At 44.0% G+C, this 27,006-nt stretch overlaps 1 protein-coding gene across 1 annotated transcript in view; it reads left to right on the top strand.

Annotated features, from left to right (window-relative positions):
- Positions 1-27,006, top strand: part of Ralgapa2 (Ral GTPase activating protein catalytic subunit alpha 2) — a 270,387-nt gene that overhangs the window by 225,918 nt on the left and 17,463 nt on the right. The window contains exon 39 of the mRNA XM_032904353.1: positions 25,990-26,111. Within this exon, the coding sequence (XP_032760244.1) occupies positions 25,990-26,111 (122 nt within the window). The remainder of the gene's footprint in view (positions 1-25,989; positions 26,112-27,006) is intronic.

Raw genomic sequence — 27,006 nt, 5'->3', positions numbered from 1 at the left:
ATTAAAATTTAGTAGAAACATTAAATGTGAATATTCTCACTAGAGGCTAGCCCAAAATAAGCATGTAATTAATATGACTGGCTGTGCATGTCTTAGAGAAAAGTCCCAAACATGCTTCCATTGAAGTGGTGTTCATTTGCCCCTGTTGAGTGCCTTGTACCCTTCCTCTTTCTAAAACAGATGTAAAGGCCTTGCAGCATAGGCCAGATGTGATGGGAAAGCGAGAGCCAGAGCAGAGGAAACTGTCACAAAAGAGATTCTTACATCTTAGCAGGGCACTGCAGCCACAGTGAGGACCAAGTAGGACAGAAGTGACTCACGGTTAACTATTTTGGACTCCCTGGGCTGTACTGCTGGGTGGGTGTGTCCCGTTGTTACTCCAAAGTTCTCAGATGCTCACAGGAATTGTTCTCTGTCTTAGCTGGAAGACCTAGGTCATTCTAAAGCTTGTACGCAGTGTGTTCCAGACAGCAGCCAATGTCCTCAGGGGGTTTTTAGTATCCCAGTTACTTTGTATTCCTCTCCCATGAGTCTGTAAGATACATTCAGAGATACTCCACAAGTTCATGTGCAGCATCGTCTAGGACAAAAAAGAGGGAGGGACATAGCAAAACAAAAGTAAAGATTAGTGATAAAGTATGGCTAAAAATAACCTTGATGCCCTCATCGTCTCGAGAGCTTCCCTTGCAAATATATTTTACATGTTCATCTATGAAAATAAAGGGACGCTTGAGTGTCATTCTCAGTTACACACCACATATGTGACAAATACGGTTTCTGTTCCATTCATTTCCACAGCCAGGCATTCGGATATTCTAGTCCAGTGTCATCTGTAGACTCCCCTGCTTTTCTGGGCCAACTTGATACTGGACTGAATGACCTCAGAGGTATGCATATGAGATGCTTCCCAGTTGGCTTCCTTGTTACCATGTTGCAGGACTTGTTGCCTGCAGTCCAGCTCTTCCCTGGTTTGTTTACTTGGGATCACTATGTAATCATTCATTTTATGGAGTCTCATTAAGGACTGCAAACCTCTGTCCCAATTTAGCGTCATTGGAGCGTAGGTAGCATCCATCTGCTCCACCCGCACTGTTTAATTAATGAACCTGGTAATGTGCTCTGTGCCTGAAAAAAGCTGTCTTCTCAGGTTATTGAATGAGCCGCACATTCCAGGTTTTCCTAGGGAAACTCTTGGAAGCCCTCTGTGGTAGGTGCTAATTGTGGACTCGGAACTTGTGTTCAGTCTTCTCTCGAAGGCTGACTTAGTTTTCATGTCACTGTATATTCATAAACCCAGGGTCATATCACTGTAAATAAGCAAATTATTGACCAGTGTTCATAATCTTTGTCCTTGCTAAGAGTAAAAATTCCCTTTTTATGAAGCCGCATTTTGTTTCAATCAAGAAAATGTCTGCTTGTTATTTTCAGATTTCTTTTTCTGAAATTAAAGTTACAGAAACAGTGGAATTACAGAAATGTTACTGGTTTTCAATATCTCTGCTGTAGAGAAACCGTATAGCTAAGATCCTATTCAAAGTAATGCAGTGCCCACTGACTTTCCAGAATAGAAAAATTGTAAGATTCGAGCAAAATACTCTTTAAATTTCAATGTTTGCTTAGTCTTTAGTGTGTTATAAAATCCATCCTGTGTCCATAGATACCTTGATAGAAACTTTGATATATGTACAAATGGGGCCCAACAAACCTTGTTCATTTTGTTAAACATCTGTTATACAAAGGCTGGATACTTAATTTTTTATTTTTTTTCTTCACAAAAGACTAATGCATAGGATTCCCAAGCCTTTCCTTAAAAACTATCTGACATTCCAACTAAGCTCCAACGTCCCCTGTCAAACGCTGTCACACCCTGGAACTTCCTTCTACCATGAGGCATGTCAGAGTCACACTGATGTTGTATTCAGGTCTCCTCATCGCATTAGCTCCTGCTCCTACAATGGAAGAAAAAGTTCCTGAATACTCATTTTTCTATTTTTGTTTGTTGGTTTGGGGTTTGGTTTTTCAAGACAGGGTTTCTCTGTGGATCTGTGGCTGTCCCGGAAATCACTCTGTAGATCAGGCTGGCCTCAAACTCAGATCCACCTGCCTCTGTCTCCCAAGTACTAGGATTAAAGGTATACACCACTACACCCAGCTCTGAATGCTCACTTCTCGAAGAGACTTTCACTGAGCCCCATCACTATGGAGTGGAACAGCTGTCATTGTTACCTCATTTAGTAGTAGAGCTAAAGTCACAATTACCAATGTTACTGTAAACAGAAAAGCGAAGGCTTGGCTGGTAATGTGCTTGCCTACATAAAAGAAACAAACCCTGGTCTCAATCCTTGTCGAAGCATAAACCCTACAGGCATGATGGCGCTCCTGTACAATCCCAGCAGGTGAGAGGTAGAAGTAGGAGGACCAGAAGTTCAAGATTGTTTTCACTTCCATTGTAAACTCAAGCCTAGCCCGTGATACCAGAGACCCTGTCTTGAACCAAAACCAAATGGGGGCGAGGGAAGGAAAGCAGATAAGAGTTGTAGGACAAACTAAAGACAGGAGGCCGACACCCTCTCCTCCCCTCCTTCTCTGGAATTTGTAGAGCAGACTACAAAAGGACGAGGCACACTCTTAGGTCATTGATACAGAGCAGGAATCCACGGCTCTATAATGTAGCCTTCTGTCTAAGGAAAAGATTGTCCCACATGTCCCCTCAGAGGTGCTCACAGAGATAATTTCATGATGTCAAAGAACTGGAGGACAGTTACAGGATAGGCTTTGGTACTTCCTTTCGTATTTAAATACATAAAATTGCTAGATGAAGGTCATTTTTATGATTCTCTGTGGCTATTTCCAGTTTGCAGAGAGGCAATAACTATGAACACCCACTCCTTTCCTCCCCAGAGGGCAGTTTGCATGGGGAACCATAAGCAAAGGACGTCCTCCAGACCTCGGGGTACCGTTGTGGGTCTTCTTGGAAGCCCCTGGATGACGAGGTCACTGCCTCTTCAACACGGGTTTTTCTTTAAAACTGTTAGCTCTTACCCCATGTTTCTGGCTATTCTGGGTGGTGTGCCACTGGATGTTATTTTGTCCATAATACAAAGTATTGGGAATCCTGCTTCTGAGAGGAGGACTTTGAAATAATTACCCAGTGAAATTCATCTTTACCTGGGAGGTTAATGAATCCTTAAGTCTGCCATTGGCCCAAACAGCTGCCACCTCTGGTGCTGGCAGTGGATAGCCTGCCTTATTTACCAGTTCACAAAAAGAGGATGTAAACCACCTTGATTTTATTATCAGAAAAAAAAAATGTAACTTGGGAAAATGATTGTTACTTTAAATGTAACTTTTATTAAAATGTACAAAGAAGGATGATCAAAATTGGCCTTTGCCAGACACCAGGGAGACCAGTGTGAGTGGAATTCAGACTGTGACAGAAGGGTTACCAACCCAAAACTTAGCCAAACCATGGCAACCAGGGTGCTCAAAAGTAGACTTTGGCCTTAGTGTCATTTCTAAATGTAAATTTGAACAAAGCCCATCGCTCTTGAGAAGTTGTTGGATGTCCCCTGCTCCATCATGGATCCTGACCCATGTGGAAGTGGTACGGACTAGTTCAGCCCAATCATTCACTTTATTACCAAAGTAGAAGCCATAGGGCTTATTCACAGTAGTCTGAGCATCATTCTGCAGCAGCAGCTCAGGCTAGTTGGTACTCCCTGGGTGGCCCCAAGAAATGCCAAGCCATCTCTTGCTGGGGGTCGGTGCCCTGGCTTTCCACAGTGCTCCTGGAACACAGGGCACAGGCTTCCCCATGGCATTAGGGTCTGCTGCTTCTTTCCATTATATATCACTGTCAGTCAGGGCAATTAGCATTCCTCTCCCTTTCATTTCTGTATGTTTTCCTTACTTCTCCATCTTCCCTCTGCTTTCCCCTATTCCTCTTCCTCTGCCTCTTCACCTCTTCTTTACCCTCTTTCCTCCTTCTCCTAGTCCCCTTTGTCTGCCTTAATTTCAGAACCTTCTTTGAAAATTTACCTCTCATAGAAAGAAAATTACCTCTCTTTACTGTCAGATGTGTTTTTCAAAAACTTATGATTGTCACAATATTCAACTGAATCATAATTTGTCTAGAATTATTTTTTGAGTTTTCCAAATGATTTTTACTTACTTTTAAGTTAAACCTTCATAATAGGGAAATGGAGGGAGAGGAAAAAAATCTTAATTTCTTGCTGCATTGCTGTCACTTTTTTTTTTTTCTTTTCTTTTTTTTTTTTGGAACTGGGGACCGAACCCAGGGCCTTGCGCTTGCTAGGCAAGCGCTCTACCACTGAGCTAAATCCCCAACCTTGCTGTCACTTTTTAACAGAACCTTCCTCTAGCTAGAAATATTGACATCTGCTTAACAGTCCCAAGTGCTGTTGGCTTTCTATCAGAACGTGAAGGCAGGCAATATAAAATGTTACTGACCATCAGTCTTGATAAAGCGGGGAGGTGTGGAGGGTGCCTCAGCAGGAGAGTGATTTTTGGCATTAAGGAAATGGACTCTAGCTAGGTAGTGATGGCGCATGCTTTTAATTACAGCACTCAAAAGGCTAAGACAAGCAGATCTCTGAGTTCTAGGCCAGCCTGGTCAACAGAGCAAGTTTCAGGACAGCCAGCGCCACACAGAGAAGACCTCTCTTGAAAAAAGCAATAAATAGGGTTGATTTAGCTCAGTGGTAGAGCGCTTGCCTACCTAGCGCAAGGCCCTGTTCGGTCCCCAGCTCCCAAAAAAAAAAAAAAAAAAAAAAAAAAAAGAAAAAGCAATAAATAAATAAATAAATAAATAAATGGCGGAGGAGGAAGGAAGCAAGGAAGGGGACTCTGAGTCATGTAAGAGGAAAGAAAACCTTCGAAGCACCTTGCTTTGAAGGTCCAGGTTAGTAGGGTGCCTTGGTTCTGGCCATTTCAAGAGTACAACTTTTCAGAAGATGCTCCCAAATTCAGATCTGTAGAGCTTCTTTCAAAGGCATTGTTTGATTTTGGCCAGGTTTTCTTTTAAAGATCATTTATTGTCAACCTAACACAAAACAGTCATCTGGGAGGAGAGCCTCAGTAAGGAACTGCCTCCATCAGACTGGCCAGTGGCTAACTGGTGGAGGAGGCTCAGCTGCCTGTGGGCATTGTCACCCCCTGGGCAGGTGGGCGTGGGCTGTGTGAGAAAGCGGGCTGTGCAGGAGAGAGAGAGTAAACCAATAAGCAGTGCTCCTCAGTGCTCTCTGCTTCCGTCCTTGTCTTGAGTTCCTGCTCCAATGAAGTATGACCAGGAAGTGTAAGCTGAAATAAACCCTTTCCTCTCTAGTTGCTTTTGGTCATGGTGTTTATCACAGCAGCAGGAAACAAACTAAGACAGCATTCTTTATATGCTGCTTTCTATATCTGCTTATCATTAAAAACCATGCATAAATCCTGTTTAAGGGTTAAGTCCAGCTTACCTCTACTGCCTAGTGGAGTGGGACCCTGCCTTGTGGCCATCAGGTCACGTTTTTATTACCATCACCGACAAGAATCCACAACAGTCTAGCTAGTTGCCTGTTTATTTTGAAACAAGAACCTGAAGCAGCATCCCTTCCCATGTATGACAGGCTAATAAAGACTATATGCCAAGCAAATCAGGGTAATCTCCCAAACGTATGATTCCAGGAGCTGAGCAGGCACTGTCCTGTCACCTTCATGCTCAGCACCAACCACTAGCCAATCCACTGGTCAGATCGTCCACCCATCTGCTGTCATAATTCTAGCCTTTAAGTGTTACAGGTGCCTCTGTCTTCATGTACATCCTTACATACCTCAGATTGTCAGCACTCAAGATGGAGCTTCCCAAATGAGAGAACCAGGTGATGGGCAGAGTGTAGACAGCTCATGTGTCTGCAGATTTACATGCTATATGTGATTCTAAGCATTGACTTTTTTATATTAAGATGAAGTTGCATTTGTCTTTTAAGAACTCTTAATGCATGTCTTCCCAATCTGAGCCTTGAGCAGATAGTGGGCATCATTTTACCAAGCCCAACTACACAATGGCACCATGTGGAAGTCACCACATTGACCCGCCCCGACCCTAAGCAGAGATTGGAGGTGCCTAGGTCTAGAAAGAAGGATTAATGCTACCTTATGGAAAATGGGGGCAAGGAACCATGGTCCCTTTCAGGACTGGGAATGGTTATGTTAGATAGCCCTCCCTCCCTAGGGCTCAGTTTGTGTTGTGCCCTGAACTAAGTGCTTCATACACGTATCACATGTCACCATCTAGACTTGAGAAACCACATCCTACAGAAGGGTCTGACTTCCTGAGGTGTGCCCAGAGAATAGATAATGCTAGACTTGGAACTTGAGCTGTACAACCATCAAGACACATTTGTAAGAAAAGTCACACATTAAATCAGACTAGCAGCTTGGCCAGAAGGAGGAAGTTGAGTCCCCTGGGTGAGGCTGAACTGGCTGAAACAAGGCACAACAAGCAGCAGCAGCATCTCAGTAGAATGCCTAGGGCTTGAGAGGGACCTGGAGATGCAAGACGAGAAGAGAGCTCAGAAGCTACCACAGACACCATTGCACAGTCCTACCTCCCTGAGGCATCTGTTTACTGGGGGCATTTTCCTGTGCTACCCACAAGTCATTTGTTCTGCCCCATTATGTAAGGAATGAGTGTGGTCCCTCCAAATCGTGGCCCTGGGCCTCTGAGATTTTTATGAGCCTTCTCTGTTTAGACCTTGTTAATTAATCAAAGGGTTAATAGTATTGAAAAGTATGTAGCTTTAAGAAAAATGTGGATATTAATGCCTTTCTTTAATCTATAATAATGACTGGTTTTAGTCAGAATGCTTTAAATGCAGCTATTGTAAAATTTCTGCCCTTGTATCAGTGGTTAAGTACCTTGGTCCATTGATACAGCTTTCAAAAGTTCAAAGGCTATGCTAGCATATCTTTGTCTCCTCCTCTTTTAACTGCAAAGAAAAAGGTGTCCTTGTATCAAGCCTTAGCATTTATCTGAAAAATAAAATTGGGTTCAGTTTGTGCATAGGTTTTCAGAGAGATTAAAGTGGGCATCACACAATTTTTCCCTGTGAAAGGCTACCTTTGATGTGCCTTCTGTCTATTCATACAGAAGTGTCAGGCATTGTTTTTGAGCCATAGAAGAGTGTCCGCTTTGTCACGGGCACATTCGACAGCCTTTGTGTTGGAGCCTTGTTCAAGGTGGATCTTATCATTCAGAGACAATGTTACTGGAAACGTGCATTGTGACCAGACACCAGCCTGCCTGGGAAGATAAATGGCAAGAAAAAGCCCAGGCGTTTATCAGAGATGATCAGGAAGCAAGCTAGGAGCATGCCTTTCTGAGTGTCCGATTGGAGGTTGCACTCTTGGTACTTCACCCACCAGTAACAGGAATGCGAGGGCGCTGGCTTTGCTGTGGCGCTGGCTTTGCTTTTGATCTTTTGATGTCTCAAGTCGGAGAAACTCAGGGAGGTGATTATGTTTAAGACCACAAAGCAGGGTTTACACGCACATCTTGAACAAGGTTAGGGTGAGGGAATCTGAGAGCATGCTCAGGAATGGTTTGCTAGCTAGCTTAAAAATCTGAGCTCTCAGACTGTGCAAGGTTCTAAATGTGTGCAAAGTGCCCTTCTTACAAAAGGAGAAGACAAAGAAAAAGTGTGACTTGCCCAAGGCCTCCAAGTCAGTAACTAGGAGCGGTACATCCCACAGGTTCAGTCGCAGCCCTGCTTCCCGCCTCCCAGCTGCTGTACTGTGCCACTGCTAAGCCTGAAAACCCCTCTTCCAGACTCCTTTGCATTTGCATATCAACTGAGGTTTGCCTTTCTTGCTAGATTTATTCAATCGTTTTCATCACCAAGAAAAAGAAAGCAAGATCTTTCCCCCCTTAAATGAAAGAGAAATCCAAACGAATTTTCCCATTGTCTACTCTTCTTTGTGATAGCTAATATGTTCTTCGGGAGATTTAACTTTAGGGGAGAAAAGAACTCCCAGGGTTTTGTTGTGTTGTGTTTTGTTTTGTTTTGTTTTGTTTTTCTGCACTCTGTTCTAAACTTATCTCCTGGTCTTGGGGTTTATCAGTGTTGAGTGCTTGCCCAACATATGTGAGTCCCTGTATATGGCACTATGGGGAAAAATGGATTAACTTTAAAAATTACTTCCCCGTCAACTAAGACTCAGATCAGAGGACAATAGTATTTAAGTGGCTTTGTTCTACCCTGGACTCGTTTCTCTGCATATCCTCTTACAGCTTCCCAGAGCGGTCCAGCTGTATCTGAGGCTGAAGGCCATTCCTCTAAACACGGGCAGCAAACTACATCCCAAGAAGAGGGAGTAGTCCTCCTATACCCACTCTCTGATACAGAAAGGAGGGGAGCCTTTCAGTCCATGACTTTCCTGTCCCCGTAGTCTCTGCTGCCAAGGATCACAGATAACAGCTCTCCAGAAGGATGGAGGCAGGGAGACACATTCTAGCTGTCCATCAAATTCAGTTACCACCAGGCCTCCACAGGGCCACTGTGTACCTAAGCACTGGTAATAGTTCCTGGCTTGGAGATTAACGACCGGCCAGCACACTGTCGCCTTCCCTTTTTGTGTGAGAAAGCTTCTCCGATGAAACAGCCCCCAAAAGCATCTATGCAAATTTAAAAGTCCTCCTGCAATAGAAAATTGGAAGGTGAATTCTGAGTCAAAGTACTATTTCCTTTCCTCGCCACTCCATTACAGCGTGCCTTCATTTGTTTTCCATTTTCGAGCGAGTGTCAGCCTGTATTAAAATGAAGGCAAAGCCACACAGACCTATTCCAAAGAAGCATTTGGCCACCAAATGAAAAATAGAGCCAGGATCCGTGTATAAATTATTCAGAAATTCGGTAAATAAACATGCAAACTTCTAGCTGGGGCTATCGCTATTGCATTTATTCAGTCCAATAAGGAGAATTTAATTTAATGGATATTCAGCAACATTGTTCGGCCATCAACAAAAGGCACACTGTCTTTTATGAATAACTGATTTTCTCGGGGCATTCTGAGGAACGTGGGTCCTCGTTAACCCTAGAATGGCTAGCTAATGTAATTGAAGCGCGGCCACCTGGCAGCGAGGTTGCCCGTCAGCTGCCAAGGAAGGCCGGGGCCGGGAGTACCAGGTGCTCAGCTCTCGCTGTCTGATTGTTACAGTGGGATAAACAGCGTGATTGCACAGTATGGCCGGGGGCGAGGATCCAAGACTGCTGCCAACCAGAGAGCGCGCTTTCTTCCCTGGTCTTTGACAAGGGGGGGCAAAAGTGCTCCTATTCAGAGCAGGTAGGGCTGACAAAGCCGAAATGCTGTCTGCTGCAATTAGGACAGAAAAACGAGACGGGCCCAAGCGTGAAGCAGAGGCGAGCGAGCCTCGAGTACCTGTTTCTGCTATACCACAAAGCCGGGCCTCTTTAGTGCAGGCTGGGAAGTTAAAGCATAAAAATTTAAAAGAAATTCAAGCAAAGGAACCTAACTGCTGAGTGACCTGTGTTTTTTATGGCACATTGGCTTTATTATTTCAAAGCACAGTGCTAAGTCGGCACAGTGTGATAAACTTTATTTAGGCCTGACTTCCATGGCAACCCAAATTCCCTGGTTCTTCGATTATACTTAATAAAATCCTGAGCCAGGTCATCTCTCTCTGCCTTGCTTTCTAAAGACCTACGAGTATCTATATTTAACAAATGAAAAGACTTCTTGCTCTGTGGATTCTTTATTTTTAGTAGTTTCTTTAAGCACCACTACCCATGTGGAGACAAAAAAGGAAAATAGTGTTATTCAGCCTTTTTTAAAAAAAAATTAATTAACAAATACACACGCTGACCTTTCCAAGGGGTTTAGAATGTGAAATGGTTCGTTAAGCTCCTGTTAGGTGAAGAGTAAAGAGCTCTTCCCCCCAACAGCAAGGGGGAAAAAAAGGCTCTCTCATAACACATTGATTTATTTCATTTGCTAAGCACAGGAACCATGAAATGTTTCATCCCCAGCAACACATTAAATATGTGCAGAAGTAAAATTGCAGCTGGAGTGCCCTGGACTTTGTCCTCGTGGTGTGTACATTTCAATAGGCTGGGAGGAAAAAACAAACGGTAGAAAGATCCCTTTCTGAAATTAAATTACCTGTTTTGTGTTGCTTTGAAGCTGTGCGTGTAGCTGTTGGTTCAGATGACTGACTACTCCTCCCTGTCGCTTTTCCATTGGTTCATCCCACCAGCCTCCCCAGCCCAGCCTGGGGTCAGAATCTGTGGCTGAGAATAGAAATGAGGAAAGCGGTTCCAGCCAGCCCCCCAGCCTCTCACATGGCACCTAGCTGTAAAAGATACAGGGTTGCTTATTTTATTATAACCTATGGCAACTCTGCGCTGCTTCTCAACCTGTTATCAAATGACAGTCGGGCCACTTAGTGATAAGTGGAGAGATCGACTTAGACAAGCGTTCCAGTTCCCTGGCCTCGGTTTCCATGTCTGAAAATGGGGCTTGCGAAGGCCATGATTCAGGTCTCACCAGTGTGACTCCCTTCCTTCCCACTTGCTAATGGCCCTGAGAAGGGACAGATCTGAGGAAGAAAAGGAACATGGTTTCCTGCAAGGTTGTTCTTGAAGGATTTCTGTCCCCAATCTCCTTTCACATTGAGTACTCTGTAAAGACAAAGTAAATGTGTATACATTTTGTTGTTGAAATTTTAATAGACTTTTATTCTCCTTTCTTGAAATTACTTTTTCTTGTATCTCTTTTATTAGAGACTCACATCTCACAGGCAACTCTGCCTTCACCTTCATGGAACTGTAGACTGGCTCAAAATTCCCCTCCTCACAGTGGACATGGGGCTGTGCCCAGCCTCTCCATGGCGGTCCCCTCAGCTGTCAGATATGGCTGGAGTTGATGATGTGGCATGGGGGGAGAGGCAGAATTCCACAATTAGGCTGTATGTCACTGTGGCCACACACCCCTACCTCACCCCACCCCCTGAGTCTGTAATGTTAGAGTCCTTGGTGGCCCTGTCATTCTTAACCGTCCTAGAGAATACCTAAAAGAATAAAGTACTCAGCCTCCTTTGTGCTTGAGGGCCTTCTGCCCTTCTCAAAATGTTTGTAAGTACAGAAAAGAAAGCCCATAGTTTTACAGAGGAAATCAATTATAGTGGAATGTTTTTTTATTTTAATAATACATTTTAATTAAATAGAATTATATCACTTTCCTCTTTCCCTTTCCTCCCTCCAGCCCCTCTAAGGTACCCTTCCTCCAGCTCCTCCCATGGCTCCCACTCTCAAATTGATAGCCCTTTTTCTTTGATTATTGTTTTATATATATGTATATGTGTATGTGTATATGTATGCATAACTGTAGGCAAGTACTAACTGCTGGGAAAGGGAGAGTTAGCCTGAGCTAGGATGAGCTCCTGTATTGTTGTCCACTAGAGTGTTCCACCCTGAAACCATACACGCACAAACAGCGAAATGGACTCAGCAGCTTGTGTTTATGCTCATGGATTTTTTTTAATCAAACACACCTGCACATGGCTGACTATATATAACAACAGTGGAGTTGTGCTCTGCTCCATACCTGTGAGGCTTTAGTAAGAATTAGTGTTTTGAATCGTGGGCTATAACATATGTACTGTGAAAGGGTCTGGGATTTCCATAAGTGCTATCACTGTGGTTTGGAAGGAAATACATCATTTCAGAGGGCATACTGAAAGTAAAACTGGACATTTTACCACTCATTTGGCCCCTCAAAGTCCGATCATCAGCCATCTTAGAGACCTCTGCACTGCAGGAACCCAGACTGTGACCTGCCTTCTGAGGGATTCCCACCACACTCCGAACCAGAGCCGAGGACTGGGGAAGCAATGAGAGAGCAAGAGGGACCATCAGTCAAAGCCTTCTGCAAGGTGCAGAGGCCCACATACAAGGAAGGAGGGACACGCACATGCACACACCACACACGCACACACACACAAGCACACACAGGAATTTGTCCCAGATTCCATGGGCACTCGCTGAGATGTTTATCACGTGTCTGTTATATGGTGAACAGAGAGAGCCTCAGATCTAAGGTCTGTGTGGCCACTACTGCCTTCATTTCCAAACAACACCCAGACATTTAACAGGTGATTTCACCTCCCATTCTCCATGTGAACATCACTGGCTAGACTTGGTAGAGGGCACATTAATTAAAATAAATAAGCAAGAGCTTGCTTTCTATGTACTGCATACGTTGACTTGTGAACATTTACAGTTATGCCCACCTAAAACTATTTCAGCTTCGTAGGTCAGCTTATTGGTGCTATTTGTATAGAAAAGCATTGTTAAAAATCAGGTTTTGTGTGCAAATATCCCATGCTCGACTGCAGAAAGATTAGCATTGTCACAGAGACTGAGGTTGTGGTGATTGCTAACTTTTGACCTTTTCACTGGTTACTTAATCCATGGCGATCATCTGGCTTGTGGCACCAGGCGGCTAATTATAATCACCAAAGGAGAGCCCTGGTAGTCACTTATCAACAAGTACAATGAGACAATCACATTCAGAGACCCATCTCTGCAGAAAATTGACCCAGGTATTATGTTCTGTAGTGGCTCCATCATCACAGAAAATACCTCGTTCTGCTGGATCCTGACAGGCAGAGGCTCTGAACCCTCCTGCTTTTAAAGGTGTTTCTTTCATAGCCCCTAGGAGTTCTCTTGCCACCTTTGAACAATAATAGCAATAAAGATGTATATTTTCCTAGATTTGATAATCAGCAACACATGTGGGGGGGTGGATTTCAATAACCCTGTATTAATAATCACCAATCAAAATATTGGAAACCCATTTATCATTCCTAATAAGTCTATGCAAGAAGAGTGAGCAGAAATAGCTCATTAACTATACAGCCTGCATTTGAATTTAAAAGACAGGAAGCCCCCAAAACACAAGCCTGGTCTGGAAAGTTCTATCGTATCCATAGGTTCATGTGTTCTCTCTAGCCCGCCCCCGACCCCTGCTCTTACTCTTGCTCTGCCCTACCCCCCACTCTTGCTCTGCTCTTCCTGCCACAAGAGCATGCCTTTACGTCAAGAATCTCAGACACAAAGCAATGCTTATTTTATCTGCTCATTTAGTTGCGAATTTTGTCATATAGGCAAGCTGGCTTCAATTTGTGATCCTTCCTAATCTTAGTTTTCCTTCCAACTGACCAATCATAACCCCATGTGACTATGAGGTTAATGTAAGTTAATTCAGGTAATTAGCATATCCTTCACTATTCATGCTTGCTGGTTGCTTGTGAGAACATTTTTTAAAATCTGTACTTTGGGGAATTTTGAAATACATATTATTCTTACCCTTCTATCTCAAGAATAACTATATAATAAACTATATGTAAAACTACTTAAATTGTGGAGTAAGGCACACCATTAGGTTTTCATTGCCTCTCTCTGTTTGTTGAAATTAAGCCTGTCCTCCTCCTGGAGACAGCTACCAAAGCTGTTTCTAGGGCTTTCTGAGCACACCCTTATACTTTGTCCCCCTGCTCTCCAGCTCGGTGCCTGACTGCCAGATCTATCTTCTTGTTTCGCCTGTGTTGGCAGTCTAACCTACAAGCTTCCTGAATGTGTGCTGGACCTCCCAAGGCAGCCTGTGTTCTCCTTTCTTTGAGCATGTCTTCTTAGAGTATCTCCCAGTTCTTCCCTCTAGCCGCCTCCATCAGTCTTGCCCTACCTGGGTAAAATCCATTCAGTCTCAGAACCCTGCTCTCCACATCCCCTCCCACACCAAATCCTGTAGTCAGCTCCCTTCTCTCAGTACCTGGCCTGTTTGTCAGCCCGATGAGGTAACCTGTATCAGCTACAGGCTGAGAGGAGGTAGAGCCCATGAGTGACATGTCTTTTATGTTCTCCATGAACTCACATCTAATCACCCTTGAGTGAGGAATCTTTCACATGGTCTTCTTGACCCCCAGGGTCCACATAGCTGTGTTCTGGACTGAGTATTCCCAATGACCTGTTTATGGGAGGTTTAAGGAAAACAATGAGAACCATCTGTGTTGTCTGCATGGCTGTGGGGAAGTCTGGAGAAACACAAAGGGGATTCCCAAAGTAACATTTCTAAGTTTCATCAGAGGTAGGTGCAGACAGTCAGAAACATTCGTCTAAAATGTGAGTCACCAACAGTTTAGAATCTGCCAGAGGGGGGACTCAGGCTCCTATAGCTAAAATTGAGTCTTGTCCCTCACTCTTGTGTTCTGCTTTTAGGTAGCAAAACATTTGCCCTGCAGTCTTTCTCACCCATCTGGAGGAGGTTCTGGGCCCTGGAACAGGGAATTGATGTGACTTCCCATTAAGGGAAAATATTCCTCCTCTTGTTAGGGGTGGTGATTCTGGCCCAAGGCCTGACCAACAAGCCAGACGGTCATGGATTGGCGGGCACTTGGGCCCAAGCTTGGCCCCCTATCCTTTGTTGTGTTGTGCTGGGGCTCCCAACACATCTTTTTGTCTCTTGCCAGTTGTTTTCCTGTTCAGTTCTGCCAATTAACCTGGAGCGCCACAAAGTTCAACAACCACTGTAGCTTCTCAACCCTCCTCTCGGTCCTGATTTCTACTGTGGCCAACTGTGTTCTAATTGTTTGGGGGAGGGCACTTCTCAAGCATAACCTCGTGAGGTGGCAGTACCCTGCTGACACGATACCACACTTAGAAGCAGGTGTATGCCTGTATCTGGAATCTGGCTTTGACATCGACCATGCTCTTTGCAACGGCATGTGGACTTTCAGCCTGCATTTTTAGTTCATTTGCTCAGACACATTACACAAATGGTTGTACCCTCCTCAATATATTTTAATGACACCAAGTGGTGCCTGATTAAAAGTAATCGTTTGCCAGAAGCCCCGTTACTCCAGAAGACAGCAGCTGTAGGATGTCAGTCCATTCCTAATGTGCCCAGAATTCCGTGTGGCTCAGAAACCTAGTGGATTTCACAAGAGAAAGCTGTTCTGTTCTCCAGCGCTAAAGGTGTTGGGACTTAATAACCCATATCTGATGGTTCTAAATCATTTTTCACTGAAGATGCCTACCAGAATACTCAATTAATAAAACTGTAGAATTCTCCCCTAGTTTTCTTCAAAATGTGACCTGAAATAAGCAAGCTAACTTTATCTTTAATGAGCATATTAAATCTCCTAAACTTTGTTGCATGAAGGAAAACATTGAATTAATATAGTCTATTACTGTAAATGCTGGCTTCTCCTAACAATCATGCAGATAATAATTCAGCTAGGAGGTCACCATTTAGGCCAGATTAGCTGTAAAAATTGCCAATTTACTTTGTGCTACTTTGGTTCTAGAGAAGGTGGAGACAGAGCTCCCAACTCTCAACCCCTTGTCAGCATCAAACATCACAATTGGAGAATTAACTTACCTTTGCACATTGCATATTTCCCAACTTAAAAAAAAAAACTTGAAAGATAAAACTGAAATAGCCCAACGGAAAGCAAGAGGCCAGCCTTTGAGAGTTCTTTGGAGCAAGCTACCTGCCCCATGGCCATATAGCCATCCATCCATCCAGCCTCTGTCCATTGAATTTGCCTATGCTCTAGAGTTTCGGCTCTCATCAATATTCATGGGGTGAGCTCAGGATTGTTTGGGCTCTAATCTTGTCTTTTCAGTTGTTTGAGGTTTTCAGAACTGTTCAATAGGTTCTACCAAAGGGCTTCACAAATAGTTGAACACTGGGCCAACACTAGGTTTTTGTTTTATAAATGTTATATCTTTTATTTCTTCTCTGTGAGATATCACCCTGAACAGAACTCAGAGTAATTATAAGGAAATGTTACCATAATATGCTTTAGAATGCTCCAATGTGTTTCAGTCCTTGCTGTGAAAGTTGAGGATTATAAGAGCCACAACTGAGAGGAGGGCCGAGGAGCAAGGAAATGCTTTCGTCACTTCTCCGGGGTCAGGGGGCATAGGGAACATGCATGAGGCACTCAGTGAATACCAGATGGGTGGATGTGTGTGTGTGTGTGTGTGTGTGTATGGGCACAATAATTTGAAGAATGAAAGAATAAGGAGGGGGAGATGTGTATGGGATGAGCCACCTCGGTGGGTGCATGTCTGGCTTCCTCACCTGGGGACTTGGGAGACAGTCCTACTTTTCATGTAAACTGCGGGGAACATGTCCATCTCCTTTTACATGAGTACAGAATGGCTCCAAAGGGCATTTTGCTCATCTAGGCCCTGTCTCCTGCCATTAATATAAAACTGCTGATTTAATGGAGCCGCTTTTGATCTATCAAGAAAAGACACACCTAATTCAATTTGGCTATTTTTCTAAGAGTAAGTGTCTTAATCTGCAAGAGAATGATTTGATTATAATTTAAAGTAATAATATTGCAGTCACATTTTTAGTCACGAAGATGATATCGAATGACTCTGCGAGGCTTAAGTGGAAAGTCCCAGAGAACAGTGAGAACTGGGACCTCAACAGCGTCCAGGCTGCTTCTGTTGTTTTCAGAGTATATTTTTGTTGCAATGGATGGAACTTTGGACAGAAAATTTGGCAAATTTTACAAAATGTAAAAACAGACAGTCTTCATCAAAGTGCAAAATAGACTAAACCTAGAATATAATGACATAGAAACTCAAGATGTAAACATCTTTTTTTTTTTTTTTAATCTAACACATCCTTCTTGAAGTACATGGCGTCAGTAGAAAGTTTCTTTTCAAACTTTGTTCCCACTGGGTTAGGCTCATTTCTGTATTGCCCTCTGGATTGCTGAGAAAAAGATAAAATGTTTAGGTGAAATGAGGGGAGATGCTGAGCAAATGTGTGGTCCACATCTGCTGACACCATCTTCCAAGTACAAAGGACAAGGGACAACTGAACAGCCTCCTTACCTCCCTCCACAGCCCTTCGTAAACCAGGTCTACTTAGAGTTTGTTTACTCAGAAAATTGTTCTTGTACCTGACAACCTGTGGGGTCACTGCAGTGCAGGACCAGGGGTACCAGGCCTAGGGCCCAGCAAGATGAGGGAGCATGGATTAGCCAGACAGGAGGGCTCTAAGGAAGAAGGGGGGGGTGGCTTGCATGATTTCATCCCATGGAAGGCCTGGTCTGCTGCCCTGCTACAGGAGTGCCCATCCTGCAGAGCCACACACCACTGTGCCGTGCCTGTTCTAATACTGAAACACAGTTAGCCACTTCATTTTGCATTTGTTTCTTCTCTGAGTGGGAGAGCTGAGAAAGGGAGACCGATTTCCTCCATATCTCCATGTTATAAATGGCTGTGTGGACCTGGCCCTCTGTCCACAGGGATGTCACTCATCTTTGCACATCGATCCTAAGCTCAAGAGGCAGGCTGTGGCTGAGAACTAGCAAGAAAGACAAGCTGCTGGCTGCACCTTCCGAGGTCTGGAACAAAACACCCAACTTGGCCTTCAGTCTCCTCTGTGAAAAGACCCTGAGCATACAAGCTCCAGGAAGGGATGTCATGGTTAGGAATAATGAGATAGAACTGACCAAACACACTCAGGCAGAAAAGCACCAGATCACTCCAGCTGGTACTGGTACATACTGTACCCACGACTGACGTAACAGCAGCTGAGGAGCTTAGAATGTAGCATGGCTCATGCCACAGACAGACACTTAAACTGAAGGGCTGGGAAAGCATTTCTATTAGGGTGGGCTGCTGCAGAGTACCCTGAAAATCTAGTTGCCTTCAGAGAAGGCTGTGGTTCGGTGGTAGTACTTGCCTCATATATAGTAGCCTTGGGTTCCATCCCCTCACAGGAGGAGGAAAAGGAGGAGAAAAAAGATAAGGGAAGGGCAATCCTGTACAGGGCCTGTCTCCAAGAATACCCCATCAACTGTATCTGAGCTTCCTGCCGGACTCTGCCTTGTATTTTCTAGAATCCCTTTAGTATCAAAAGAGAGAATGTCCCTACTTCAGCAGAAGTGTCACAGGAAAGCCCAACGACCTTATAAAGTCCTCAGCCCAGTGAACTTCACTTGAGGACTGGGAAACACATGGTGTCCCCTCCAGAAGTCACTGGGAAAGCATCCCCTGCACTCACAATATTCATTCGTCAGACCATGCTCTGTTTATAAGAACTGCCTGCACAGCCTCCAGCCAAGATCACAGAGGGTGTGGAATGAGTACCATTGAGTCTGTTGTAAAACCAACACCTTTTCAGCAGCCTCTGGGAATTTTTGTGATCAAACACAAGAGCAAAGCATCAATCTTCTACCAGGGAAACTGTGACATGGGTTAGTGGTAGAGCCTTTGCCCGACATGTGTGAAATCCTGGGTTTCATCCTCAGTGCCCCCTCTGCTTTAAAATTCCTATCAAAATAATTGAGGAGCTCACTTAAATTTCCTGGTCATTCTACCCAGTCCCCCACAAACATTGGGTCAAATGCCAAGGATGCAAAAGAAGAGCTTTTCCCTTCCTACTTCCCCAAACCACTTTCCCAACAAGATGAAATGCCACCCCACCCTCCTCTGGCATTTTGGTCTTGCCCAGGGCAGATGTTTAACAAGCTGGTCCTACGGCTACAGATGAAGATGTTCTCTGTGCCCTGCCATGCTCGATGCCCAGTGTGGCTCCTGTCTTAATGAACGTTATCCACATGTTCTGTCTTGGATAGCATCAGTTCCTTTAATATCAAGTGACAGCCGTTTTGCTACTTTGAAACACCAAGGACCTCTGTGATATTAGAATTCCCCCAGATTTCCAGCTGGGGTTCCACAGTTTCAGTGTTACTTGTCTTGCTCTGGTAAGTCTGTGGTGCATTTTGGTTTCAGATACAGATCAGCAGCTCTGTTTATTAATCAGGCGTTAGGGCAACCCTGCACACTGCCAGTGCTCTAACCACTGAGTCGTCTCTCCAGCTTCCACCTTTATTATTCTTAAGTGTATAGAAGGAAAAAGAATTAACTAAAGCTCACAGTTTGTAAACAGCACAAAAACAATGTAATCATTTCTTTCATTGCTTTCATAAATGAAGTCAAGAAAGTTGTTGGAGAACTTTGGATCAGGATAATTTCTGTAGAGTCTGAGATTCATAGGCAGTGGCTCAAACTCACTCTACAGCGCCCCCTCCTTGAACTTTCAGCCTCCTGCCTCATCCTCCTGTGTGCATCAGACGAGTGCCACTACACCTAGTGTTCATTTGATTCTTGCAATCAACCTAGATATAAACTAATTTGTAGACTAAATGGAAATGGCTTTTAGTCCTCAATATCAGAGCACTTGTCCAATAATTATTAAATAATTCAGTTCAATTGCATTGTACTAGATAATGCAGAGTGTTTTTTATTTAATAATTTTTCACTTAGCTAAAAGTCTGCCTGTATTCCTATTTAATCATCTCCTCTGTTAGACTTTGCCATAAACTGGACTCAAGGCATTTTCAGATGTCGTACATTTCTAATTGCCTTCCACTTAGTCCACACTTCATGAATAGGAAATGTCAACAGAAGGGTCCCAGTGGTCATTGCAGTGATCACAGTCTAAAGTACATGTTTAGCTTCTATCATAGATCTTTGGGATGAGTGGAACCTATGAAAGAGAAGCCATCCAAATGACACTGGCTCCTTCCTCCCAGAAATCAAGCCATTGACAGGAACACCCAGAACTTTCAGACGTCAATCGTCCCAACTGATCGCTTACTTCTCCAGTGGGTCTCATCAGCCACGCAGCCTGTTAAGTCCTTTCCCACCCAATTTGACAGCACTTTCTCAAGAACTGAAATTTGCAGAATGACTAATTTTCTTGTCAGTTACAGTTTTACTGCTGTGAGACTTTGATTGATGGCCATGGGCATTTTCTGACATGTTGGTAGTAAGGTGCTCCAGGAGAACTGGAGAAGACAGAAATGGGAAAGGCAGTGATTAAAGATGCACTCCTCACCAGCCAGTCCCCAGGGAAGAACAGAGCTGAGCAATTCTTATGGATCAAAACCATGGCATTCTTGGTGAGTCTCAGACCCTGCGAGGAAGCCTTCAGTTCCTTTGCTGATGGCCTGGGGAGACGAGAGCAGCCTTCCTCCAAAAGTCTAATTTAATAGCCCAAGGAAGAGCTGCTCTCCCCCATTTCCATTTGTTCTTATCATTTCCTCAGAATTACTCTTAAACTGGGTTATGCGGGCGTTTTCTTCTTTTTGAGCAGCCGTGGACTACCCCCTCCAGGAGTGTATCATTAGGGCTGGAGACCTAATCTAATATCTCATACCTCCATGTGTCTCATTTCCTCTCCACTTCATGCAATTGCATTATTCAGCCAAGTCTCCTCTTCATGTCACCAGGCTGTGACATTTACATTGAATGATTCGTGTATTTGCAATCTTAAATAGTCCTAACATTAAAATTAGCATTCAGACTCTGTGCAAAGGATGTATGTCTTTAGAGTATAATTGCATCTACTCCCATGCTGGCCATTTAAAAGTTCATCAATTTAGTTAGAGTGGTGCACGGCTACCTGAACCCACCTATGGTGTATCCCACCTGGTGGCAGGTACCTACAAGTGTCAAGGAGCAGAAGTGCAGCAGGTCAGGGCTTCTGAGTTCAGCTGTGACCCTCTGTCAGGCTGTTCTGAGCCCCAACCCCTCCCACCTTTTCTACCTTTTCACCTTCCCTCAAATGTATGTATGCCACATGCCCCCAAATATATCACCTACTTCCTCAGGTGTGCAAAGAACAAGTAAATTTTTGATGCTTTTGTACAAGTGCAATAAACACTGACTTAGAAGCAGCAACTGTGATATAAGGATGAATGCAGTGTCGAATCAGAATCCCTGGAACCATGAGCAAGTTAAGGTCTTGAGGTAAGTTCTCCTGGGTTCTCTAGGTGGGCACTAAATCCAAAGACAAGTGTCCTGCTGATAGACAGACAAGGAAGAGGAAGTCATGTGCCCATATAAGCAGGAGTACAAACATCCTCCTGGCATCTAAAGAAAGAAGAACAGAATTTCCCAGAGTTCCTGAGGGGAAGGGAATCCAGCTCTGTTGTTTGGGGATCTGGCCTTCCAGAACTAGTAAGAAAGAAAATCTATAAGCCCTTAACTTTGTGGCCCTTTTCAGCAACACCAGAAAGCTAACTAACTCGGGAGCTAGCTTTATGATGGGTTGGTGATGACCCCTGATAGACTAAGGGACCCAAATGGTGTCAGCACTGGAAAAGGTGCCAGAATTCTTCAGGGGAGCATGTGACACCTCTGATAGTTCTGAATCATGGCTTCCTGTCCTTTGCAGATGGCTGCTAGAGAGTCAGAAGGCTGGTAGCCGTAGTGACATAAACAAGCCCACAGCACCAATAGCTTGCTGCAAATGTTATGGAACTTCAGGACAGGGACATGAACTGACTGATATGGCACTCACCCCAATCTCAGGAGGCAGCCTACCCCTCAGACCAGCGTGAATATCATGTCCAGACTCGGAGAATGTAGAGAAGGGTTGAGCAACACAGGTTCCAAATGCTAAAAAATGCAACTGCACAGGACAGGTGATCGAAATGCTGAACAGTCAACTGTCACAGACCCTGAGGTAGGAGAGGAGAAGCAGAAGGAAGTGGGAGAGGGAAGGAGATTGAAATGGAGGGATTGTGTTTTCTGTATTCATGCAGTCAGCATGTTCTCTGTGTACCCAGGTTTACATTGCAGGCTGGTGTATGTATGTATGTATGTATGTATGTATGTATGTATGTATGTATCTATACATATATATTTTTCCAACCTTGCATGAGATCCTGAACTTAACCCATATATTCTGGAATCTGTGATCGTCACAGAGAGCAGTAAAAGTTAGAAAATCTAGATTCTCGTCCCAGTTCCAGTGTAGGGTACCTGTGATACCAGAAAGCACTTGATGGTTTTGAGCTGACACTTTCCAGTAATGTAGTTTGGTGGCTGCAGAGCCGAACCAGAGGCTCTCCCCAGCTCATCCACTGCTATGTTCCTTGAACAGAACCCATGAACCCACACTAGGGTGGCCAGAGCAGGCCATCCATATTTACCTGCCTCTTTTACACAGGATTCTGGGCAGAGGCTTCCCAGGTAGGATTCCATTAATCTGCCCATTTTACCTCTGTGTAAACATGGTAAACCATACCTCTTGCAACAACTGTGCAAGTTGGAGCAGCTTATCCCTTCACCCATCTTGTGAGGAAGAGGACCTGAACTGAAACCTAGGCCTTTCACCAGAAGCAAGCAGAGTCTGTGAGGTATCTATTGTTTATTACCACTGGAGACAACCCAGTAGAGTATTAATAATTTGCGCAATTTGTATGTAAAAATGTAGGAGTAGTTTACTAAGGAAGCTTGAATCCAGCCAGGCATAGCAGCTCCTATCTGTAGTCCCAAGCAGATGTCAAGTAGAGGCAGGAGCATGGTTTATTCAGGACAAGCTGGGCTACTCAGTAAGACTGCACTGAGGGGGTAAGGAATGACAAATACAAGATGGGTTTCTGCTTAGTAATTTGAAAGTCCTCTGAGGTGAGTGATCAAGGAACAAACTGCTCCTTTGAAAGGATTTGTATCATATTAATGAGGTAGTCATTCAGAATAGAATTAAAAGTTTTGTGTTTGTAGGGTACTATCAGGAGAGGAAAGAGTATTATCTAGTGTTAGAATGGGTATAAGACTTATGGCTTAGTGCCTCGTCAGCCATCTGCATATGCCTGAGGAGGGTGACTGACCAGAGACAAATCATTTTGATGTGGACTGATATATCTGTTTTTCCTTTCTTTGAAGCTCTGTGGATAATAAGTGTCAGACAACATTGCTCCAAGTCACCTTTGCTCAGAGTTGTTACATTTAGTTAAGATCCTTGGGGTAAAGTATTTATTGTACAAACATGAGGACCTCAGTTCGGATCCCCAGTGCCCACCTAAAAGCTGGACTCAGAAGCATGAGTTTGTAATCCCAGTGTGTGGGGAGCACAGAGACTGGCAGACCCGAGGGCTCACTGACCAGCCACTCTAGCCAAAACAGCAAGTTTTTGGTCTCAAAAATTAAACCAGGATTATATTTTTGCTAAGCTTACTAAACAAATGACTTGGGGCATTCATGTGTTCCCATCTGCTCAAAGCACTGTTCAAGCTAGGATGATACTTGCTTTCTCTTTGTCATGGTATTTAACATGCACTGGCTTGGACCCAAGTAAGTGGCATTTGATGTCTCTTCGTCTTACCCAACCCACCATGGATATTTGTCTCAACAACAGCACAAGTTTAATGCTAGTTACCACTGCTGAGAGGCCAGCAGAGAATGGGTGTGACATGTAACAGTCTAGGGCTTGAATGGCAATCCTATGAAGGATCATTTCCTCCTTTGGTATCCAATTCTGGAAGCAGTTTTGATTCTCTCTGTTGTCTATAGATACAAGAGTCAGACCATAAATATTCACACTGGGAGAATCCCAAAACTTAATGCCTGCTTCCTGTGATCGCAGTGCTGGACTTCCTCCTAAGAGTCCAGACCTCTCAGTCATGACAGGGGCCAGCCCCTTGACAGTTGGATGGTGTCATCCAAGATGAGGATGATGGACAGCCACCTGAGATCTATGTGCACCAGTCCTTCTGTAGGTTTGGTTGTGAGTTTGATTAAGAAGACTACTTTCCAGAGAAGTCCTCCGTGGAGACTCTAGCAAAGGGCTCACACATTTCTGTGTTCACCACCATTGTCCCCAGCTCTGTATGGGGATGTGTTAGACACAGTGGGACCTTTCAGGAAACAGCAGGACAATACTAGACAGAGTGTGACAAGTCTTTAGAGGGCCATGCTTGCTCTAACCCAGGCCCACAAGCAGACTGTACTAAAAGGGGGGAGCCATGAATTGAGCGTTGACAGTGGGCCACAGCAGTCTGAAGGCTCAGGTGGTTGTCAACCATAAGTTTAGCTCAGCTCTTTGAGTAATTTGTCACGCCTGGCTCAGCCCCTGCTGGGCCAGCACGTGCCAGCTTAGTGTCAGAGGGCCTGTTCGCCAGACGGCCACTCAGGCCTAACATCCTGCTGTTCCCCGGACCAGCGGCTTGCTGGGGCCATACAGGGAGGGCCGCTGTGTGGTGACAGCCAAGTGCTGTACAGAATGAGCATGCTCATAATGAGACGTGAATGGCATTAGTGGGTCCCTCTAGAATTGGGCCTGAGCAGGCGCCTCTCGCTGAGGAAGTTTGGCAGCCTGTTCATTAAGGCAAGTCACCAGGAGTTCAGCCTGCAGCCCAGAAGCCAGCTCTAGATCACGCTGTCCAGGCCTGGGGCTGTTGTGACCATCCATAGAAAAAAATCATATCATCTTCAGAGGGCCACTTTTGAAAGCTTCCAATGCATATTCTCCAGTTTTTCTAAGTTTCTAAGGGAAATTGTAGCCGAAGGAGATCCCAATATTACTTCTTACTTTTATACCTGCACCAGATCCTGTATCTGCAGTTTGATTTGGTAACTATTGAATGTTTGAAATATGCAGGTCAGGGCAGAGAAGCATAGCTGTTCCTTTTGCACCTCAGCTAATGGATGTTAAAATCGCGATGGTCACACGTGGCTCCCAGGTGAATCAGCACTGCTCCAGAGTGCCTCAGGTCCCCTCGTGGTGTGACTCCATCCCTGAAGATATAAAAGAGTGGGGAGAGAGAACCTGCATCTCAAAACCAGTGTCAAGACTTTGCCAAAACAAAATAGAGAAGTGTCTCCAGTTTTAAAACAAACTCTAGAGAAACTACTTGGAGGGGCATAATCATTCCTACTTCCTCTTGAGAAGATTGTTTTAAGATACGTAGGATGTTAGTGACATACAGAATCATGTTTCTTCTTTGCGGCCCAAGATAAAAATCCAAGGGAAATCTACATTTTCTGGGTTTTGTGTTCATGAAGAAATTGCACAATTTTCAAAATAATCAAAACACATCCTTTAACTTTTGCATCGATAATGAGGAAGGGAAAATGAGACATCATGCTGGCTTCCCCCAGTGCTAATTCCTGAAGTTCTGTGTGCAGCGCCTCCATTCATTGTCAGCTCATTCTGACGGTTCCTGTTATTGGAAGTGCATGATTCACCTTCAGAGGAAACAGAGGCCTCACACAAAGGGGAAGATTTGCTTTCTGCCCTGTGAAAGGCTGCCACACGCAGGGGTCCTATTAAGACAGCTGGAAAGTTGCTTCAGCGCGTTACGCTTGTAAGTTTTATTGGTGACTGGTTTTTGATTACACATTTGAATGTTGTGTGTTCCAGACTGCAGCTTTAATTAGAAGGCAATGGTTTCTTTCTTTCTTTTCATTTTTTTTTTTGCAGTTACACTGTACACCATTTGCTACACCCTCCCTCCGTCCCCATTTCTATTTTCTAATGCTCGTCACTTACCCTGCTCAGAGGCTCTGCTGCCCTTGCAGAATAGAATTCCTAGCCTTCTCCTCCCAATAAGTTATGTTTTCTTTCCTTTGTTGAAAGTGCTCGATACCATATCACCAGTTCTTACTTGAAGTGTCAGTTCCTTGTGTCCTTAGACTGAGATGAGAATTCTAGATCTGGAGTGAAGGGGAAGACTGTCACACCACACCATTCCAACGTTGTTATATTTGACCACCTCTCCTCTGCCTAAGTCAGCCTTCGCGATGATATGACCAGCACTTTGCTATAATCCTGTAACTTTAATAATATGTATGTATGTGTGTATGTATGTATGTGTATGTAAGTATGTATGTATAAATACACATTAAGTCATGTTACTGTTGTATATAAATGAAGCCTGAAAGAAATCTAGGTCTTAAAACTAGCATCTCACTATTATGTGTGACAAATATTTAACTTTCTGGCAATGCTAAAGAGTTTCCAAGATGGTTTTCACACAGAACGGGAAAGCTGAGTAACTGCATTTAAAACAAATCGCCCCGTGCTCCAAGAGCCATGTTCCGAGAGCCATTCTGCACTCGTGTTTGTCTCCTTAACTAATTACTGCAGCTATGAAGAGCGAGCGCTGTATCTGGAAGCAATAATTCAAAACCACCGGGAAGTCATGACATTTGAGGATTTCGCTGCCCAAGTCTTTTCTCCCTCTCCCAGCTACTCTCTCAGTGGAACGGGTGAGTGTCTACATTATTCTCCTCTCTCCCGCTTAAGACGTATTTGAGTAGCAGATGTACACCTGTTTTTCACAGATAAATGCTTGCAAATTTAAGACGAACATTCTCCCTCTGAATCAACTAATGAATTTCAAAAGGAATGATGACATTCATTTTAATTTGTTTTGTATCCGAGCTGTTCGCTGTGTTCCTTTCTTCCACTATCCTGTTAACCCTGAAATCTAGCAGGGTTAATGAACTTTTTCTCAATAATGTGCTCCAGTTCATTCAGGAGTGTGAGTTTCTTGCTGAGCTGGGAATATGTTGTTTAAGAGAGATGCCCAAATCACTGCATACTTATCAGAAAAGAGTTCCTCACAGTCGAAGCCGGTGCTCCTAATGCTAAATGGGGATTATGCCGCTGAGATACTAGGGTCGGGGATTAATGCTGGAGACAGGGAAGGACAGCGTCCCTAGGCCCATCATTACAGAGGGCCATGCAGGCTGCTCTCGGGGGTAGTTGGTGTCTTGTGGACAAGCCACTGACCAGAGCAGCACCTGGTGTGGACCCTTTAGAAAGTACATTATAATGGCTTTCATTTAGTAGGTCAGTGGAACTACAGAATTTTCCAGGGATTTCCTTACTTTTAGATGCATACTATTTCTATAATACTGTCAATTTGGGAAAAAAAGTATGTCCTGCCATTTAAATTGCTGATATGATTATTACAGGTTTTTTTCAAAGAATAAAATTACTAGTAAATTTCCACATGCTGTTACAGATTAATTGCCTGTCAGACAGTAAGTGGAATATTTAGTCTACAGCATGTTGAAATTCTCAATGAGGGGCTTCCTTCACCTTCCCTGGTTTCAGCACAGCTATAAGGATGCTTAATAGATTTCTAGCCTGTGTTAA

The sequence above is a fragment of the Rattus rattus genome, chromosome 5 (genome assembly GCF_011064425.1).
Source record: "Rattus rattus isolate New Zealand chromosome 5, Rrattus_CSIRO_v1, whole genome shotgun sequence".
In the NCBI taxonomy this organism is placed as follows: Eukaryota; Metazoa; Chordata; class Mammalia; order Rodentia; family Muridae; genus Rattus; species Rattus rattus.
Note: the sequence above shows the minus strand (reverse complement) of the source record. Positions and strands in the feature narration are given on the sequence as shown.